We start from the raw sequence: 21,874 nt of genomic DNA on the forward strand, positions 1-21,874 counted from the left end.
ACATAAGTGACTGGAAATTGACACTGGGAAATGGATACTGCAGTTCCAATGATCTCTATCTACAGCTGTTGATTTAAGTTCATGATTCATAGCTCTTCTACTAAGTCATGCCACTGTTAAATGATAATCCTAAAGGATACCCACTTAAGTGTAACGGCAGACAGCTCAAAATAAGAAATATATTTATATTACATTTTCTGTACCCATAGAATTTTAAAATGAAACATACATGGATATTAAAAAAAATAGTCCCATGTTCTTAGCTCAGCTGAGAAAATCTGACAATGGGTTTTAAAATGTAGCTCTGCAGTCAAACTTAAGCGCTTAATTTCACCAGCTAAAGTCACAAGGCTGCACACCACTTGAATCTCCTACAAATAATTCTGGCACTGTTCACATTCTGTTTTGAGTGGCGTAATCTGTGAAGGTGGACTCTTCTATATTTGTGGATACTCCTTCTATACTTCAATGATGATTTTCTTAAGTGAAATTAACTTGAAGAGAAAGAGAACTACATAGAATATGCAGCCTTTAGAGCTCAATACCAGATCACAGATCACACCAAAGGAATGAGAAATGTACAAATAGCTCCCTTAAAAAGAAAGTGTGAAAACCTTGCCCAGAAAATGCACCCAATCAAATGAAAATAATGAGCTCCCAACTGTAATTCAAACAAAACTATTTGCATAAAAACCACACAATTCAGAAAATATAACTTCCCACCCTTCACTATAAAGAACATTTGAATACCCTCCGTAGAAACATAGAAGACAGGAGCAGGAGGAGGCCATTTAGCCCTTCAAGCCTGCTCCACCATTCTTCACAATCATGGCTAATCATCCAACTTAACAGCCTAATCCTGTTTTTTCCCCATGACTTTTGATCCCATTCGCCCCAAGTGCTTTATCGAGTCGCCTCTTGAATACGTTCAATATTTTGACATCAACTACTTCCTGTGGTAATGAATTCCACAGGCTCACCACTCTTTGGGTGATGAAATGTCTCCTCATCTCTGTCCTAAATCGTCGACCCCGAATCCTCATACTGTGACCCCTGGTTCTGGACACACCCACCATCAGGAATTTTATAAGTCTGCATGAGATTTCTCCTCATTCGTCTGAACTCTAGCAAAACCAATCCCAACCTAATTAATCTCTCCTCATACGTCAGCCCCACCATCCCTGGAATCAGCATGGTAAACCTTTGCTACACCCCCTCGACAGCAACACCATCCTCTGATCCTCCCTAATCATCTTTCTCTAAAGTTCTAAAAGCTCAAAAAATAACTCCAGCTCTTTAAATGAGTTGGGCTACAGAACTAATAAAAACAGATTGGTGCAAAATGAATGCTGCCTGATTGGCCTAAATTAAACGGTCAGTTTTTTAATCGTCCAAGTTCAGAAGGTTTAAACAGTTACATTGGAACGGAAACAAAACACTAATCCAGGGCACTTCAGTCCAAAAGATCCTGTATGGTGAATTCTGGACTTAACTAAGGGCTAGAACTATAGTGACTTCAAACCTCAGACACCACTGTTCATAGTGGATGAAGGTGATGTTATCCACTTTGGTAGCAAAAACAGGAAGGCAGGTGAGAGGTGCAAGGAGACCTGGCTGTTTTTGTATACCAGTCACTGAAAGTAAGTCTGCAGGTACAGCAAGTGGTGAAGACGGCAATTGGTTGTTGCTCTACATAGCAAGAAGGTTCAAGTAGAGAAACAGGGGAGTCTTGCTATAATTGTACGGGGCCTTGGTGAGACCACACCTGGAGCTTTGTTCACGGAATCAAAGAATCATAAAATCACTAAAGTAACTGGAGTTTCTCCAGTCCAAAGATGTGTGGGTTAGTACATTGGCCATGCTAAATTGTCGCATAGTATTCAGGGATGTGCAGGCTAGGTAGATTAGCCATGGTTAATGTGGGGTTACAGGGATAGGGTAGGACAGTGGGCTGAATTGCCTGTTTCACACTGTACAATTTCTATGATTCTATGATTTCTGTTTTTGTGTGTTTCAAATCTTTAGCTGCCGCAGCTCTTTGTTTCATCATCCAGAACATTAGCCTGAGATAACAAATGAACTGGGCTACTTTGATACTGTGTCTTATGGGCAGCCTCACTCAAATCATCATCTGTGAAATCCCTAGCAGTCTGGAGTAGACCATCAAGCAGCTAACTGATACAGAACTTACGAACATAAGAACTAGGAGCAGGAACAGGCACTTCTGCTCCTCAAGCCGGCTCTGTCATTTAACATGATCATGACTGATCTCATCTCCACCTCAATTACACTTTCCTACATGTCAATAACTCTTTAATCTGTCTCTAATTAAACCTCTATCTCCTCAAATTTATTCAGTGTCCTGACATGCACCGCAATGTAGGGTAGTGAATACCACAGAAGCACAGCACTTTGAGGGAAGTAATTCCTGTTTTAAATCTGCTACCATTAGTCTGAAACTATGAACACTCATTCTAGATTGTCCCACATCCTCTCTATGGTTACTTTGTCAATCCCCCTTAGCATCTAATATACCTCAATTAGATCTCTCTTTTTTGAAACTCTAGTGAGAACAGGCATAAACTGCTCAATCTCTTCTCATAAAACAAGATTTTTGTCACTGGAATTAATCTCGTGAAACTTGTAGAAGCAGATGATCTGTTAAAATAGAATCATGCTCCGCTACACAAATGCATCACTGATTTGGTTCCGAACACACTTGGGAGGGTCAAATTTAAAAGATGACTGAGGAAAACAAAAGCATCAATTGTAAATGAACATCCTACTAAAGATAGCCAATGTTGCAGATCAGTGAGATCTTTTCCAGCATAAGGTTAAACTACAGCAAAATCTCACATGTTTAAGGCATCGGTCCACAGACAAAACCAATGCAAGAAAATGTTCCTAATCATTTCCACATTGTACACAACTTGGAATTCAATATCAAGAAAAAAGACAACCCATACACAACTAGTACAATTGGAGTCTTTGATTACAGCCCTTGTAATCAATGGTAAAGATAATGGCTTCATTGGGGAGTTATATGTGAAACACAAGGGGTATCGCTCAATTAGTGTGCAGTTGGTGGGTGACGATGTACAGTGGAACACATCATTTAAAAGCTTGCTATTCTGGCAGCCGTCTCCTTGTTTTTATCTTGCACCAGTCAGCTGTTTCTGCCATATTTGAGTCACAATGATGCTCCAGAGCCTGGGAGCTTGATGAAAACAACCCCTGCTCTGCACATGGCTCACAATGCCCTTTCTATGTTACCTTAGCCAAGTTCAGACAATCATACATCATAATCCCCAAGCTGGCTAAATGAATTACTGAAATGTTAGGACATAATGTCAAAGTGTATTTCAGTTACTCTACTCCAACAAAATATTGTTGGTGAAACCCAAGTAGAGAGCAGTCAAGGGAAAGCCCCACGAAAGTTATATTTACTGATGGTCCTGATGAAATGATGGCCTAAACAGGATTGCTGGTGTCAGTTCTGTTCATAATTGGCCTCGAGCTCAGCAGAAACTCTTGCCAAAGCATCAATTATTGTCCTCCAAACCTGTTGCGTTGCCTGGAAAAGCTGCTGTCAGGAAATTTACCTGTCAGTAAATACTGCCTCCAACGTCAATTCAAGAGCGTCAATATATTTAATTCAGGAAAGCAGGGTTTGGGAAAGGAAGAAACATCTGCAACAACCTTATTTGATTGTCAGTATGTATCATCTGAGTCTTGAATAAAAAAATCAAGCAAATACTGGAAATAATCTGAATTTGGAAAAGTCTGAACCCCAAGTTTAGGCGCAATGGATTCCAGGTTCCACTTCTCAGCTTGATGAAGACATCAGAATATATGTTAAAAAACCCACAAATTTTATCCAATGACAGGAATTCCACGTGTTTAATAAAGGATTGGAACTTACTTAAAATTTTTTGCTGATAGTCAATTTTTGGATATTTACTGTGGAGTCAAAGGTAGTACCAAAAAGTTCTAAAGATGCTCGAGTGATTGAGAGAAAGGCATGCCAATAGTGAATTTCAGGTCAATTAACTTTATCAGAATTGCGAGAAATTAAAACCGTAATAGGTTTAAAACAAGTACAGTCAGAGAAAAAAGGAGAGAAAGAAAAAACAAAAGAGAATGTCGATGTCAGGGTGAAAGACAGAGGAATGAAATGAACTGACAAAAAGGCTGATGGTGCAAGGCAAAATGAAATGGTAATGGAACAAGATGAAAAATTTGCATCCAGAAGAGGTATGTGCTAAATTGAAACAGCAACAAGTAAATCACTGTTTTCCTGAGTCATCTTGTCCTCAGTCTTTTTTACACATTTCCAATTAAGTTCACTTTATCATTCCATTCGATACTTTACAGTGTTCCAGATTGAACACAGCATTCAGATCACAATCATTGTTCTCATTCATTCATTTCCCTTTAGCTATCAGTTGTCGACGGTGATTTTACTTTTCCCACTTACACCTTCTCCTATTCATTGGAACAGGATCACGGAGCATATGTGAATCATATGCAGGAATAGGCCTTTCAGCCCCTCAAGCCTGTTCTGCTATTCAATAAGATTTTGGCTATTCTGATATTAGCCTGAAATCAACATTCCTACCCACCCCTAATAACCTTTCACCCCTTGCTTAGCAAGACTCTACCTCTGCCTTAAAAAAATTTAAGAACTCTATTTCCACCACCTTTTCTTCAGGAAGAGAAGAATGGCCTTCTGCTCCTAATTTGTATAATGTAGCATCACCCCAGCCCCTCTGTACCATCTCAGAATGGTGCATTATTTAGAAATACATACATGCTTAGACGTTTTGGGGTTACTTTTGGATTTCAGCTTTAGTAGGAAATAAATGAGAATTTATTTATTTTTTAATTTACTTATTTTCACTATCAATTTTTTATGGCATAATGGCATTGCAGTAAAAATAAGAGAATGTAATCATACTCAAAGTTATTAAATAGTAAATTATACTGCAACTTGTTACAATTACACATGATCAGTTCCACATAGGAATCAGGAAAGTTGCTACAGAAACAGAAGTTGCTGGAAAAGCTCAGCAAGTCTGGCAGCATCTGTGAAGAAAAAATCAGAGTTAACGCTTCGGGTCCAGTGACCCTTCCTCAGAGCTGATGGTAGCTGGGAAAATGTTGGTTTATATGTGGGAAATACCTGCATATAAACCAACATTTTCCCAGCTACCATTAGTTCTGAGAAAGGGTCACTGGACCCAAAACGCTATCTCTGATTTTTTCTTCACAGATGCTGCCAGACCTGCTGAGCTTTTCCACAACTCCTGTTTTATTCCTGATTTTCAGTCTCCACAGTTCTTTTGGATTTTATTTAGGAAAGTTGCTAATGGATTTGCCGTGCTTCACAACACAGACAAGTGGAAATAAAAGCTAGTTTCAGGAATAGACATCATGAGGAGGGTCAGTTCACTCAGTTGGCTGACTAGGTGGATTAGCCATGGTAAATGCGGAGTTACGGGGTAAGGTCAGGGCAGGATGCTCTTCAAAGGGTCAGTGCCGACTCAACAGGCCAAATAGCCTCTTTCTGCAGTGTAGGGATTCCATGATTCGATGATCCCAAAACAATCCTTCTCATAGTTACAATGCATTGGAGTTTCATTTCGTCTGCACACTTCAAATTTGTGCCCTGTGAACCAAAGTCATTAATCTATAACAGGAAAAGAAGGTTCCCAACACTGATCCGTGTGAAAGTCTACATATTCCTCCAGACTGAGAAATAGCCCTTAACTGGAAACTTAAGCCAAGAAGTATCAGTATTAAAAGTCTGCATCAAGCACTTTTTAAAAAGAAATCTACGGAATGAAGACAATGCTGCAATTTTTGCACATCCTAACTGCCCTCGAAAAGATGGCATTGAAATGCTGCTCTCTGTCTTGTGCAGGCACACATGGTGCTAGTAGACAAGGGGTTCCAGGATTTTTACTCAGCGACAGTTGCGATAAAGTACTAAGCAATGTAATCTTGATAGAGGTAGTTAACCAGGTATTTATTAAGAGAATGAAGACAGAAGATTCACTATTTTAAAACAAAAGAATTTTGTGTGTAAAAATCAAAAGACTATGAGTACTAATAACTGCAGTTTATTACAAACTACCTAAAGATATTGATGAACACAATTATGTAAAACTGAACAGTTAGGGGGTCTTGTGACAATGTCTGTGCCACTACAGCAGGAGATGTGGGTTCAAGTCCCACCTCTTCCAAAGGTGTGTAACAACATATCTGAGCAGGTTGATTAGAAAATATCAAATGCAGTTACACTGAACTTCTTAACTCAAAGTTCCATCTGCACACATTTAATTTGCATTCCCAAAATCTCAATATACATATCAGAAATTTGAATAGTAGCCACTTGGTCGAAGTACAATTTCAAGATTCGTATAAGGGTTGAAATTTCTTGTGCCCACTGCTTAGCTCCAGAAACTCCATCAAATCTCCGCCAACCAACCAGTGGTTGTAGACTCCCATTTCAACACAAGTGTCGCAAGTGTATTAAACATAGCCACTTTTGATCACAGCTCTCCTGGTTCTCATATTCTTTAACTCTGGAGTTCTGCATCTAGGCTTCTCTCTCTGTTCTCAATTTGGAAGGCCCAAAGAGCCAACTCATTGTTAGTCAAACCTTTCAGTTATCCAAAGGTTTAAACTGTTTTAGCTAGCAAAAAGGAATTCAACTGCATTCTGTATGAAAAATAGATTCCCTACATCCAACATGTTATAATCTAAACTCAGTTTGAAAAGTATAACCATACAGAGGAATTTAATCTCCCTGGTAATTCAAATTTTGTTCACCATCTCTAATTATTGTATATCTCCCAGAAACTTTGGTCATGTGGAAGCCAATTGACTTTTACAAGAAATCGTCTTCTCGAGATTTGAAGAAGCAATTTCCACTTAAGTTGAAGATGCAGCAAGAAGGACAAGAGCAGCAGTTACATAGGACATCATGACTTGCAAGTTCCCCTCCAAGCCAGTCACTATCCTGATTTGGAAGCATTTCACCATTGCTTCATTGTCAAAATTCTGGAAACTATCTTCCTAACAACTTTGAGAGTGTACCTTCCCGCCATGGACTGCAGCAATTCAACAAGGCAGCTCACCACCACTTTTGACTTGACTGAGAATGGCTGACAACTATGACAATGTTCTTGCCTTCTGTCTGCACTGAATGGCAAGGCAAAATACAAGTAATGCGAGCCTGGTATCTCTAGCTGAGGGGCAAAGTGCAAAAAAGGCAAGGAAGGTGTGCTGTGAGCATCCAGGTAGACTCAGAGTGACTGAGTGAGTGCAAGTAAAGAGCTTGGAGATGCAGCAAATGGACAGCAACTGTTTAGAATATGTATTAATGACTTGGAGGAAGGAAGCAAATGCACTTTAGCCAAATTTGGAGACAACATAGAAATAGTTGGAATGGCGGGTTGCAAGAGAATACAAACAGGGAGATATTGATAGGTTATGTAAGTGGGCTAAAAACTGGCAAAGGGATATAATGTAGGAGAATGTGAATTTGTTCATTTTGGAAGGGAATACAAAAGTACAGAGTATTAGTTAAATAGAGAAAAACTGCAAAAGCCTGCAGCATAAGCAACTTGGGGATACTTGTACATGAAATATAGAAAGCTAGCAGCAGGTAATCAGGAAGGCAACAAGAACAGAGATTGCTGGAAAAGGTCAGCAGATCTGGCAGCATCTGTGGGGTGAAAGCAGAGTTAATATTTTGGCTTGAGTGACACTTCCCCAGAACAGAAGGCAAATCAGGAAGGCAAATGGAATGTTGGCCCTCATTTCAATAGCTTGGAGCATAAAAATAGGGACAACTATTGACAAGGTGCTGGTGAGATCATATCTGGGGTATTCAAAGCTGGTTTGGTCCCCTAGTTTAAGGAAAGATATTATTTCACTACAGTCAGTTCTGAGAAGGTTCATTTAGATGATCCCTGTTATTAAGGATGCCCTCAATCGCATCTCCCCCATTTCCCATGCATCTGCCCTCAAACGACCTCCCCAGAACAACAATAAGGATAGAGGCCCCTTAGTCCTCACGTACCACCCCAGCAACCTCTGAATACAACACATCATCCTCTAACATTTCTGCCATCTACAATCAGACCCTACCACCAAAAAGATATTTCCCTCCCCACCCCTGTCTGCTTTCCGTGGAGACCGTTTACTCCGCGACTCCCTCATCAGTTCCACACTCCCCACCAACACCTCCACCACACCTGCCCCTACATCTCCCCTCTCACCTCCGTCCAAAGCCCCAAACAATCCTTCCAAATCCGACAGAGATTCACCTGCACTTCATCCAACCTGATCTATTGCATCCATTACTCCCGATGTGGTCTCCTTTATATCGGGGAGACCAAACGCAGACTCAGGTACCGGTTCACAAAGCACCTGCACTCAGCATGCATCAACCAAACCAACCTTCTCGTTGCCATCTACTTTAACTGCCCCTTCCACTCCCCTGGTGACATATCCATCCTTGGCCTCCTCCACTGTCAGAGTGAGGCCAAATGTAAACAGGAGGTACAACAACTGATATTTCACCTTTGGAGCTTACAGCCCAATGGCCTGAATATTGACTTCACCAGCTTCAAAATCTCTCCATCTGTCCATCTTCTGATTCAATTATCTGCTCCACCCTTCCCAAGGACCAAGCACAATAATCCTTTATCTGCAACCACCAATCACCATCCCACCTACACTTCCCCCAGCCCCACTCCCTTCCTTCTATTTATTTCCGGGTTCCCTCCCCCTCCCCAGTCCTGAAGAAGGGTTTCGGTCTGAAACGTTGACTTCCCTACTCCTCATATGCTGTCTGACCAACTGTGCTTTTCCAGCTCCACATTTATTGACTCTAGCTTCCAGCATCTGCAGTCCTTACTGTTTCCTGGTATGGATTATCTTATGATCAGAGGAGTAACAGATTGGAGTATTAAAGGACTATTAAAGGAGTGATTTCATTGAAATATATAGGATTGTTAAGGGGTTTAATAAGGCAAATGCTGGGAATATATTTCTCCTCATGGGAGAGTCTGGGAACAGAGGATATAGTCTCGGAATAAAGGGGTGCCAATTTAAGACTGAGAGAGGAGAAATTTCTTCTCTCAGATGGTTGAAAGTCTTTGGAATTGCTTGACACAGGGAGCTTGTATATATTTAAGGCTGAGATAGATAAATTTTTGATCAATTTGGGAATTAGAGTTATGGGGATAAGCCCAGAAAGTCAACGCAAGGAATGTCAGATAAACCATGATTTTAGTGAATGGCGGAGCAAACTCAAGAATCTGAATAGCCTACTCTAGCTTCTGTTTCTTATAGTCTAATGGTCTAATCCACGAGCTGGGTGAATGCCCCTGAGCACACAGTGTCCTTATCCAGCATTACTTTGATAATTACTGCCACAGCCCACGATACATTATTGAAATGTGGAAGCGTTCTCTAGGTTTGGAGATTGGCCATGAGAATTCTTAGAGGCTGCCACTTATTGGATGCCAATAACCTTCAATGTGGGGTGAATGCTGCTGTTGCCCATGAAGCATGTTCTGAGATATTGTTACCCAGCATTCATTATGGAGGTCCTTAAGTGCAAGCAGTGAATTGAATTCATTTGGTAACTGCTCTGATTTTCAAATCAAGTATTTTCAATATTCAGTTTGTTTGGCAAATTTGGTACGATGGAAAAGCTAAATATTAAAGAGATGAATTAAGTTGCTAACAAGGCATTTGACAAGCAATAATTTCCCTTATGTGCCAAGTGAGAAATGTGTCTCGCTGCATGAAAGCATAAAAGAGAGTGCGAGATGCTCCTTATTTCGTGGTGGGCCTTACTGGACTTGTTGAGCGATTCTGTCACAAATCTCACCATAGTCTACTTTGCTCAATCAGTAGACAACCATAATAATTCCTGTGTATTGTATGTTTTAGTTACAGAATTGAAAAGAATTTGGCGCGTTTAGTAGCATTGAGTTTTCAGAAATAGATAAGCAGAAACTATTTGTTCAAATGAGAGGAAATTTGATCACATCTTTAAACAAAATTCTCAGGACTCTTAGAGAAAAGAACAGAACAATAGTGGCCTGAGGGAGTGATAATGTCTCGCCAAAGGCACCTGTTGTAAAACAAATCACTGAGCTGCTAAATCAGCTGTATCAATGCTCTATCAGTGTCTGTGTTCCAAACAAATCAGAAGACAAGAAGGCAAAGATTTGGGTCAATAAGCTTAGGCGATTTACACATACAACTCCTCGAGCAAGGTAGAAACAAAGTCATATCGGCTTTTTTCAGCTTTATGCACCCAGCTTCTGTCAGTCCAAAGAGAACTCCAAATGTCAATATAATATGCTCTGTAGCTAAGATAATTTAAAGCAGCTCAAATTCATAATCCTCACAAAACGTACCACTGGCTTTGGAGATTTTGATATTAAATGGCACAAAGGCAGAATGATCAAGGCACAGGCATTGACTATTGATGCTTCTAGAGGGATTCACACATTGGCATGGGATCTATCATTGCAACTGCTTAAGAAAGACAGAATATTGACTGAAAAGGTTTGAAGGGCAGACAAAACCTGGTGCCTGATTAGAAAATGTATGACATGAGTCATCGAAAGCTATCAGATGAAGCACTCATAGCAAGGAATTAAGGCAAACTGGAAAAAGTGTCATTACACTAACAAATGTTAAAAAAATCCTTCACTGTTATCAGGTGATTTTTATTAGTCATGCCAAGAAAATGAAGACAGTAAATTAGATTCCAGCAACTATTAAGAGCCATAACCTTCTCAGCATCACTACGAAAAAGAAATAACTCATCACTTACACGAAACCAGGAAACACTCATCTTCTCCTTATAGCCAGGAGATCATCTAACATTGTCATTAGTGGACATTGTGTGGAAAGTGAAGCTACAGTCCAAAGATGGCCAAATATGACAACTAACACATTTTCAATAGATATACCATAGACAGGAATGAATACTTTTAGATCAGGAGTCCGTGCTTCAGCTGTGTCAAATGTACATCTCAAATTGATGGCATGACCAAGTGTTCCCAGAAGTAATTTATGAGAGTTTGTTCTCATCAGTTATTCTTTATTACTAATTGAACATTGGTAAGAAATTCTTATCTCGTTAAAAATATTAAAGATAGGAGCATATCATAAGAGGATGCGGAGGTCTGAGTTGCCAAGAGATCTGGGTGCTCTAGTGCATGAATTGCAGAAGTATAACATGCAAGTACAGCAAGTAACTGGGAATGCTAATAAAATGTCATGGTTTATTGTGAAGGAAATTGAGTGCAAGAGTAGGAAAGTTATGTTTCAGTTATACAGGACAACGTGAAGACTGCACCTGGAGTACTGTGTACAGTTCTGGTTGCCATATTTAGCGAAAGATGTTAATGCGTTAGAATCAATTCAGAGAAGGTTTACTAGACAAATGAACAGATTGCCTAATGAGGAAAGGCTAGTCAGGCTAGGCCTATATTCTCCGGAGTTTAAAAGAATCAAAGGTGACTTAATTGAAAATATAATCAAGAGGAGACAACCGGGTTGATGCGGGAAGGATGCTTCCTCTAGTGGGAGCTCTTAGAACAAGAGGTCATGATTTAAAAATAAGGGGGTGCTCATTTAAGACAGAAAACTGTTTGTTTTTCTCTCAGGGAATTGTGAATCTTTGGAATTCCTTTCCTGAAAAGCTAGTGGATGCAGAAACTTTAAATATTTTTAAGGCCACACTTGTTCCGTGTTCATACATTCGTTGTTATGCCTCCAGATTAGCCAGAACATTACAGGGGTGTGGTTACGAAGTGCAAAACACAAATTCCAATCTTAACCTCTGATTGCCTTTTTACCATGTGATTAAGATGAATTTCTGAGTCTTCTGCCACCGATACTCAAGATGATTAACTGGCATAGTGATTGCATGGCAGCTCACCACTACTTTCTTCAAGAATGGTCAATGAATGCTAACCCAACCAGCAATGTGAGTGAATCCAAAAGGAAATTTTAGAATCTGTAGATCTGCCAGCCGCATAATGCAAGTGGCTCATTGAGCACGTTGTGAGCTGGAAGTAGGCTAACGTGTAACTGCAAATAGGCAGAATGCTAGACTGGAGATTGGATGGAGGGAAGAAGCCACAAAGTAAGGTGGGAGAAGCTGTGGTCCTCCTGTTTTCAAAAGACTAACTCTAACCCATCATCTCAGTTGTGGTTGCCTTAGCCCAGCTTGTGGTATTCTCTCAAAGCCTAATCTCAAGTCTGTCATTCTACTGAAGTGTTAGCACCTTTCCCCACCATTCCAATTTCTGCCTGAACCTTGGGTTGATTCCCAGTCTAACAGTGGGGGCAGACTAGCCCTCTCAACAAGGCATTGAACATCCCATTCTGACTGAGAGTTGATTTTCACTCTTGATCCTGGACTAATCTCCCCCTCTGACTGCCAGTTGGAAAGCAAAGCTAAAACAACAACTTTGTGCCTGTGACATGTGAATCATCCCAAAGACATCACAGGAATATTGACAATTACACATTAACATCCTGGATATTAGGGAATGTGAAGTAGATTTAAAAGAGAGTTTTAATAAAGGAGATACTTAGTGAACAAATTCCACAGGCTCAAGTACAAACAAGTGAAAGCACGTCTACCAAAGATGGAGAGCTCTTACAACAGGCTAATGTTGGGGAAGTGCAGATAGTTCAAATGGTTGTGTGGCTATCAGGGTAGAGAGGCACATAACAAGGAGAGCTAAAACATCTTGTGTTATGAAGGTTGATGTCTCAGCCTTACTGAGCTCTTCTACTTATTTTTTAGTCTTATGACATCTTTGTTACCTCTTCCTAAATATCCAGACTATTACCTGCGAGTGCATGCTCAGATATACTTGGCACTTTAAAGAGAACATTTTCTCCTGGTTCTCTTAAAATCTAACATGGCTTTTTTGTTATTAAAATATATCCCAAAGCAATCCTGAATTTGGACTGTTGGTTGGCTTCAAAATCTTCCTATATGTAGGCAACTATAAACTAGGAGGTGTAGGAATGCATTGAGAACAAAATAAGACAACTTACATCCTTAACACTGTAAGACATCCCATAAAGCACTGAAAGGAAGGCAAGTCAAATAAAAATTGATACTAAGCTAAAGAAAGACAATAGGTTAGGTGACCAAATGTCAGGTCAAATGCTTAGTTCTAAATTGAGTCTTAAAGGAAGAAAAAGTAAAGGGGAGGCAAATTTGTTTGACAAGGTTAATTCAATGCTTATGGCATAGACAACTGGAAGCAAAAATGATAGTACAAAGTGGGAAATTTAGGAGAAGCCAGAGTTGGAGAAATAGAGTTTTTCAAGGATGGTAGGACTGGAGGACGCTTCAGGATAGGAGGGGATTTGAATATGAGGATGATAACTTTAAAATCGGGTCAGTTGTGGACCAGTGGTTAATTTGGAGCAGCTAAACATGATTGATGAATGGGACTAGATGCACAGGAGAAGACAAAGTTTCAGGTGAACTCAAGTATTGGAGGGTGCAAGGTAGAAAAGTAAAAAGGGGAGCACTAGAATTGTCAGATCTGGAGGTTACAACAAAATGTGTAGGGTTTTCAGCAGTAGGTAGCATCAAGACAGGGCAAAGACAAGTCAGGAATGCCAATACAGGCGGAATTTGTGATGATGATGATACAGGATCACAAAGTCAACTTAGGGTCAAGTAGGATATTCAGGCTCTGAAAAGTCTGCTTCAGCCTGAAATAATGATGAGGTGAGGAATAGATTAGTTACACAGAAATAGAGTATGGGTCAGGGTCAAAGGCAATGCTTCAGCCTTCCCAGATTTTAACTGGAGGAATGTTTGACTCATCTAAGATTAACATTATCACATCTAAGATGCAGTGGAATTGTTGTGAGATGCAGTGAGTTTGGGCTCACTAACTCAAACAGTACATGTTACACCTAACATTGTATCTTCTGATGACACTGGCAAGGTGCAGCACAGAGTGGAGTTAAAGAAGGGCCAAGGGCAAAACCTTGTGGGACATGGAAATAAAGTGCAGAAATAGGAAGAGAAGCCCTTACAGGTGATTCTTTAGCTACAACTCAATAGATATGTGTAAAACTAGGAGAGAAGTGCCTCTCAGCTCAACAATGCGGGAGTAGCACTGGATAGAAATGATGTGGTTAACCAAGTGAAAATCTGCAAAAGGCCATCCGTCAGATAATGAAACTTGATTGGACATGTTCAAAGAGCTGTGGGGAAGATAAACATGGATTTGCAAGACAACAACATATTCAAGGATTTTGGAGAGGAAAGACAGACAAGATAAAATACATTGTGCAAAATTCTTACTAACTTACAATTGATTTACATCAATCCCCCAGGAAAATCATGAGAGTGCTTTAAATCAACCTAATAATTTCAGCTCTGGCTTATTTCCCCGCTCAATAATATGTCTAATTCCCAATCAAATAATTGAGGAGCAGTAATTTATAAAATAAGTTCTTCATTAACAAGTTTGTAAAAAGGCGTACAGGGTGAAAGGGCAGTGTAGATCGGCTTTGCCTACGTGCACGTAAGCATTGTTATCAGTTAGTATTAATTTAGGTCACTGTTTATAATTCTAACAAAAGAAAATCCAAAACTCCTTCCCTCTAAATCATAATATTTAAAATATTGAAGACTTACTGAAATGTATTAAAAAGGCAAGCTTTTATGTCTATAGTAAATCAATTACCAATTGACAGAATTAGTTTCAGAACCACCATAACAATTTTTCCTGAATAAATATATAATGTTTCTGGCAAACAGGAAATAGCTTTTAGATCCTCAACTCTTATATTTGTTGCTTCACAGTAGGAACATGTTACAGCTAATTATTATTTTCGTTCCTCACGATACTAGGTCTTCCCATTGCCACCAGAAAATCAACATAGTCTACGCAGCACACTAGAAGCAAATTAATTTCTCCCCTATTGTATCAATAAAGGATCAAATTGTGACATATCATACAACAAACTAGCCTCCTTGACCTGTCCGTCCTCCCTGGACCGACCGATCCCCTCCCTAACTCACCGTTAATAGCTCCAACCCCACCTCCTCGACCTGTCTGTCTCCTCTCCACCTATCTTCTCTTTTATCCATCTTCTATCCGCCTCCCCCTTTCTCTCTATTTATTTCAAAATCCCCTTCCCCTCCCCCATTTCTGAAGAAAGGTCTAGACCCGAAACGTCAGCTTTCCTGCTCCTCTGACGCTGCTTGGCCTGCTGTGTTCATCCAGCTCTACATCTTGTTATCTCAGATCATCCGAAATGATGGCTTAACCAGGATCTGTAAATAGGGCATGCCATATTGATGGATCAAAATGAAACTGCCTGAGATTTTCTGTATTTTATAATTATAATACTTTTATTGCCTACGTTTGTTCTGAACTATAAACTAGCTGGTGTTACGTAATATTTCAGTTTCAATTATTATCCACAATTATCACATCATTAAAATCTTTACAATCACGAGACAATGATTACCCGATAAAAACTAAATATGATCTAACAATTATTGATATTCATTCAATGTATAAATTCTCTTGCCCAGAATCAAAAAGCTGAAAAAATTCTGAATAGAAATGAACAGAATAAAGAAACTCAGTTGTTTTCATGGCAGGCTTCAGTGAGGAAGAAATGCAGCAGGGCAATAATATAATATTGAATTAAAACATAATTACTATCATAGACTGACATTCTCTGCAATATCGAATCAAGGACTACGGCATTATAAAAAAAAAACTGCTCCTATAACAGACCATTCTAGAAAAAAATGCAATAGCACCCAGTGTACTGGATATCCATATGATAGTAATAAAAACAAAAATTACCAGAGAAACTCAGGAGGTCTGGCAGCATTCATGGAGTCAATGTTTCAGATCCAATAGACCCAATTCTAAAGAAGGGTCATTGGACCAGAAACACTGACTCTGCTTTTTCTACACCAACGCTGCAAGATCTGCTGAGTTTCTCTAACAATTTCTGTTTGTTTTAGATATCCAGCAATTCTTTGCTTTTTGTTTATATCGTAAATGTGTTCAATCCAGTTACCTTTACTGCAGTAATTTTCTGTTTCTTCACAACTGAGGTGTTCTGAGCCATAGTCTGCTGAGAAGTTTTCATCAAGTGTGTAGTCTCCTCTGCTAATTGTATCATTTTCTTCAGACAGACATTCTTCCTCATCATCCTCAATTGTGTCTTCAAGTGGTCCTGTTAATACAGAATGAGGTGCCTCCATTACACAGATTGCACAGGTCACAGCTTCAACTACATTCTTATCAAGAGTTTTCCATTTTTTTTTCTATTGAGTTTGCAAAGAACTCAATAATGCAAGGTCACTATGTTCAATATAGCCAAAATGTTATGTAACAGGCTTGGATACCTCTGCAAGTAGCATGTGCAAAGCAGCTCTGAAGACTAGGAATAAATACCATAAAAATATGCGTTCCGTGTGCCAACATTACTATGATAAACTTCAGAATTGTGCCTTCTACATTATATCAAAATATGAAATTATTTGCTCAACTACATGATTAAGCTACAATGAATGGAGCAGATTTTGTCAGGTGTGGTTCAGGAAGGATTTCTGGCTCAATATATTGATAGCTGACTAGAGGGGAGGCAATATTGGATTTGGTGCTTGGCGAGGTGTCAGATCTATCGGTGGGAGAGCATTTCAATGATAGCGATCACAACCTTTACTATAGTCATGGAGAGGAATAGGAGCAGACATTATGGGAAAGTATTTAATTGGGGGAGGGGGAATTAAAATGTTATTAGGCATTTTAGTCACAGTTCTTACTGTGGAGCATAAATTGGGAACAGATATTCTAAGGGAAATGCATGACAGAAGTGTGCAGGTTGTTTAAGGAGCAGTTGCTACGAGTACTAGATAGGTTTGTCCCATTGAGGCAAGTAAGGGATGGTAAGGTGAAGGAACTTGGATGACAAGAGTATATAAAGAGTAAGAGGGTAGCCAGGCAGAGAGTGGGAGGGAAACTTGATCTTGGTAGGATAATAGGTTGGCACAACGTCATGGGCCGAAGGGCCTGAAATGTGTTGTACTATTCTATGTTCTATGTATAATCCAAGAGCAGCATCTTAACTATTAAAAGCAGACAGGTTACTTGTAGCATGAAAAAAGAACAGAAACAGTGAATAAAAATCAAAGATGATTTTAAATTAATCATTTGTAAGTTAAAGTGAATTCAATTTATTCTCGTCCTATCCTTTCATTTTACTAGTTTGTGTTTATAGATTTGGCCTATTGAATCTGCACAACAGAAAAAAACCCATCACCTAGCCACACTAATTGCACTTTCCAGCATTTGGCCTGTAGCCTTGAATGTTATGGCTTTTCATGTGCTCATTCACATACTTTTAAAGATTGTGAAATTTCTTGGCTCCACCAACCTAAGGCAGTGCATTCCAGGTTCCCACCACATTTTGTGTGACAGAAATTCTGCAAAATTCCTTGTAACCCCTATAAGTTCAAGGAACATTGATTTGACAATTGATTGTGAACAACTGGGTTAGCCATTTGTCACCAGATCTGGCTAAATTACTGCGAGTTTCATTGGATCTTGCTCTCCTTTGTTAAAATTGCTCACTATTCCAGAACCATACTGAAATGCAAAGATAAACCCAGCTTCTCTTCTCCACTATAAATCCTTCTTAATCCATGTTTGCCCTCCATATGAACTTCTATAAGTGAACATGTTTGTTGACATTAAGGTTGATACAATCTGGATAGCTGTACCTGCTAAATATTCTTTTCCCCCTCAACCCTCAAACTGGACCTCCAGTAAGCTTCCCTCCAACCTACCCCTGCAAAATGTCTTATCCCATCCTCCATACGCCCTTTATAAAAACAATGCTCCTCAACTGAGAGCCCACCAAACTGATCATCCAACTTCAGGAAACAAAGTTGTGACCTTGCATATGGGACACTTCCTTCATCAGTCATGGCATAGATGATAAAAGCAGGGAGGTTATGTTGGAGCTGTATGGATTTTGGTTAGGCCACAGCCAGAGTACAGTGTACGGTTCTGGTCATCAGACTATTGGAAGTATGTGTTTGCACTGGACGGGGTTCAGTAGAGATTCACTAGGAAGTTGCCCAAGAGGGAGCATTTTAGCTATGAGGAGAAGCTGCATAAGCTCAGATTGTTTTCTTTGGAACAGAGAAAGCTGAGGGGGCACCTAATTGGAGTGTAAAATTATGAGGGGCACAGACAAGGTGGATAGAATGCATCTTTTCCCCACAATTGAAGAGTCAATAATAACTTTTTTCACCCAATGGGTGATGGGAATCTGGAATGCACTATCTCAATGGGTAGTGAAGGCAGGAAACATCATAGCCTTTAAAAAGTATGTGAAAGAGCATTTGAAATCTCATTATATTCAAGTCTATGAGCCAAATAGTGGAAAGTGGAATGGCCATAGAATTAGAGTAGATTTTGTCCATGCAGGTTTAATGGGCCAAAGGTCCTTTTCAGTACTGTATGATTCTATTCCTCTTCCTCAAAAAAACTGTTGTTGTAAATTGTCACCCTCACATCCAGGACCATTCCACATGCCTTTAAATCTTATCATTACCCTCTCCTAGTTATCATATCTATGCTGTTCTTAAGTAATATCTGAAAACACATCACTTTCCATATAATCTGTTGATTACACACAATTTTACTTCACCATCCCTCCATCAATCACTATCCTGCCTTTGAACTGCCATGCTGATTTTCTGATATCCAGTACTACATGACAGGAACTTCCTCCAATACATTATTAGGAAGACCAAAGTCATTTTGATCATCATAGAGTATAGAGTCATACAGCACAGGTACAGACCCTTCATGCCGAACATAATCACGAACTAAACTAGTCCCACCTGCCTGTTCCTAGCCCATACCGTCTAAATCTTTCCTATTTGTGTACTTATACAAATGTCTCTTCAATGTTGTAATTGTGCCCAGATCCACCATTTCCTCAGGAAATTCACTCCACACGTGAATCCCTTCATGTGTTTTTTAAATCTCTCTCCTCTTACTTTAAAAATGTGCCCCCTAGTCTTGAAATAAGCCATCCTGAGGGAAAGATAACTACCATTAGTGGCACACTAGTCACAGGCCTCCAGTCCAAGAAAAAAACCTTCAACCATCAGCCTCTGCTTCCTACCATCAAGGCAATTTTGAATCCAATTAACTAGCTCTCCTAGGATCCCATACAACCTAATCTTCATGGCTAGCCTACTGTGAGGGATCTTGTCAAAGACCTTACTAAACTCCATATCGACAACATCCACTGCCCCACCCTTACTGATCCTCTTGGTTACCTCTTCTAAAAACTCTAAAAGATTTTAGAGTTTTCTGCATTAAAATCATATGCTGCCACATCTTACCCTCTCCAGCAGTTAATTTATAATCTTGAAGTCTATTACTCTTCACAGTTCACAAAACTTCCAAGCTCTGTTTATTTGCAAATATTGAAGTCATTATACTTCTAAATCACAAATAAAACACAAAGGAAAGCAACAGTCCTAATACTGATTTGGATTGTTCAGAATTTAAATAGTTGCTAAAAGGAGACTAAAAGTTTAAGCTTTTCATCCTGCACTTATCAGAACTAGGACACAAGAAACAGAACTTAAAATAAGACACCATTTTATACAGAATGAGAAGAAGGTGCTGATTGGTTGACTAATATAGCCATGGAAACACAATAAAAATAGTTAACTGTCAATCTTAATTGTCAGACTAGGCAGGTGGATTCTGATTGGTCAGGGCATAGCCATAGGGATAAAGCAGGGAAAGACTGAATGCATGGCACTTTTCTTTGAAAAAGGCTAATATATGTACATATTCATTTTCCCTATATATACATAGGCCTGTGTATTTATGCATATAGCTTCTAGCACGTGTATATAAGCTCTATGGGCCCATTTTATTACCTTAAATTGGTGTAGCTTTTAGATCTGTTTGGATCATTTAATAAATAAGTTCCAAAAGCAGAATCACATCCCATAGTGGATGTACCTTTCTGAGGCTTGCAAGCACAGGCTAGTCGAGCATGAGTGGTTTGCTGCTAGCTGCAAGTGGTCAACAGGATGTGTTGTTTTATATGGTCTGCGAGTTGGCCTTTATAATTGACATCACGCTGCCACTGGAACTCAGAGAGCAGATTACTCATTTGTATTGTGGACAAAATATCTTTTTGGCTTGACAGTAGCATCCTGTTAGTGGAGAAAAGCCCTCATGGATTTACTGCATAGTAGCAGCTTGTGATGGCTAGCTTAACCTGCTTTTCAGATTTTTGAGCCACTTTCTCCCTCCAGAGTAAACTAAGGTCGACTTGGAGTCATTCAAGACTGAAATGCTGGACATAGGCCATTTTGTGAGTTTTCGCAACGTATGGTGAGTGATGATTCAATTAGGGCTTCCATTATGACACAGGATAGTTTTGATAACGTCAAGCTTATACTGAACAGAAAATTGGGGGTCTATTCATGAGTTTACCAGTAAGATCGATCTTGTGGTGTATAGGCTCCAGAAATCCCAAAGTGTATACCGACCAAAGAACATAGGCTTTTATTAAGTAGTAGTTCAGAACCCATTTCTCAACTTCTCAGTAGTATATCAAGGAAGGGGAGCTCATTTGATTGCTCCATTTCAATGGCAAATTGGAGTGTTGCACAAAGTTTTTTAAGCTGAGTAATAAAAATTTTGATGCGGCTGTGGGTTGAAATATTGCAAATGTGATATATACATATTGGAAGTATGCATAGAGTAGGAGGTTAGCTGTCTTTCCATCCATGATGTGTTTCCCGTGACATGACTGGGCCGAAAGGGATCACATAATAACACCACTTATTTATCACCTGGTGTCATTGAAACTGAACTCAACTGCAAGGGATGCTGAGCTCACAAGCACCAGCTCAATTAGAAGAAATACATTAAGATTTTCATGATATAGTGATATTATGTAGATGTCAATGACTTTATTGGTTGGTATGATGGTTAAAAGCTGGCAATGTTGAAAGAGCGTAGGATATGTGAGCTGCATTTCTCTAATCAGTTCTCTTTGTTACCTCATCAAATAACTCAAGTAACTCAGTTAAATATGATTTCCCCTGAACAAATCTGTGTTGGCTTTCCTTGATTAGTACAACTTAGTCCACGTGACTCTTAATTTTGACACCAATTACCATTTCCAAAAACTTTCCCACCATCTGCAGTTGCTGCATTTACCCTTATACTTTTTTTATGGACACGTGTGTAACATTTATAATTCTCTAGTTCTTTGACACCATCCCCATATCTAAGGTAGCATCTTCTTAATTGATATTGGCAGATGCAAACTACTCATTTAGTAACTCATTCATGTCTTCTTTCTCTGTGCATGGATTTCTTATTTGGTGCCCAAACAGACCAATCCTTCCTCTTACCACATTTATACTATTTACATGCCTGTAGAGGATCTATCTGTTTCTTCATCCTAGGAGCTCTGGATTGGTTTGGTTTGCTTTGCTTTTCCTCAAAGAGGGAATATACCATGACTGTAATCATTCTATCTCTTCTTTCTCGGCAGCAAATTGATCCATTACAGTTCTGCCTGCCAATTTTCTGTTGCAATTTACATGGGGTAGGTACATTCTTCATTCATGAAAATTGGCTGTCCTCCAATTCATTGTACTAGTTTGCTCCTTTTTTTTTCCATAGCTAATCTAAAACTGAGGATTCTACAATCTCTGATCAGAGATAGTAGGAACTGCAGATGCTGGAGAATCCGAGACAACAAG

The 21,874-nt window shown here is 39.4% G+C and overlaps 1 protein-coding gene across 1 annotated transcript in view; it reads right to left on the reverse strand.

Moving 5' to 3' along the window:
- LOC125482971 (zinc finger protein ZFPM2-like) overlaps positions 1–21,874 on the reverse strand; it is a 335,207-nt gene that overhangs the window by 133,514 nt on the left and 179,819 nt on the right. The window contains exon 2 of the mRNA XM_048596117.1: positions 16,129–16,287. Coding sequence (XP_048452074.1) covers positions 16,129–16,287 — 159 coding nt within the window. The remainder of the gene's footprint in view (positions 1–16,128; positions 16,288–21,874) is intronic.

This window comes from Rhincodon typus, chromosome 4, assembly GCF_021869965.1.
Source record: "Rhincodon typus isolate 14 chromosome 4, sRhiTyp1.1, whole genome shotgun sequence".
Lineage (NCBI taxonomy): Eukaryota > Metazoa > Chordata > Chondrichthyes > Orectolobiformes > Rhincodontidae > Rhincodon > Rhincodon typus.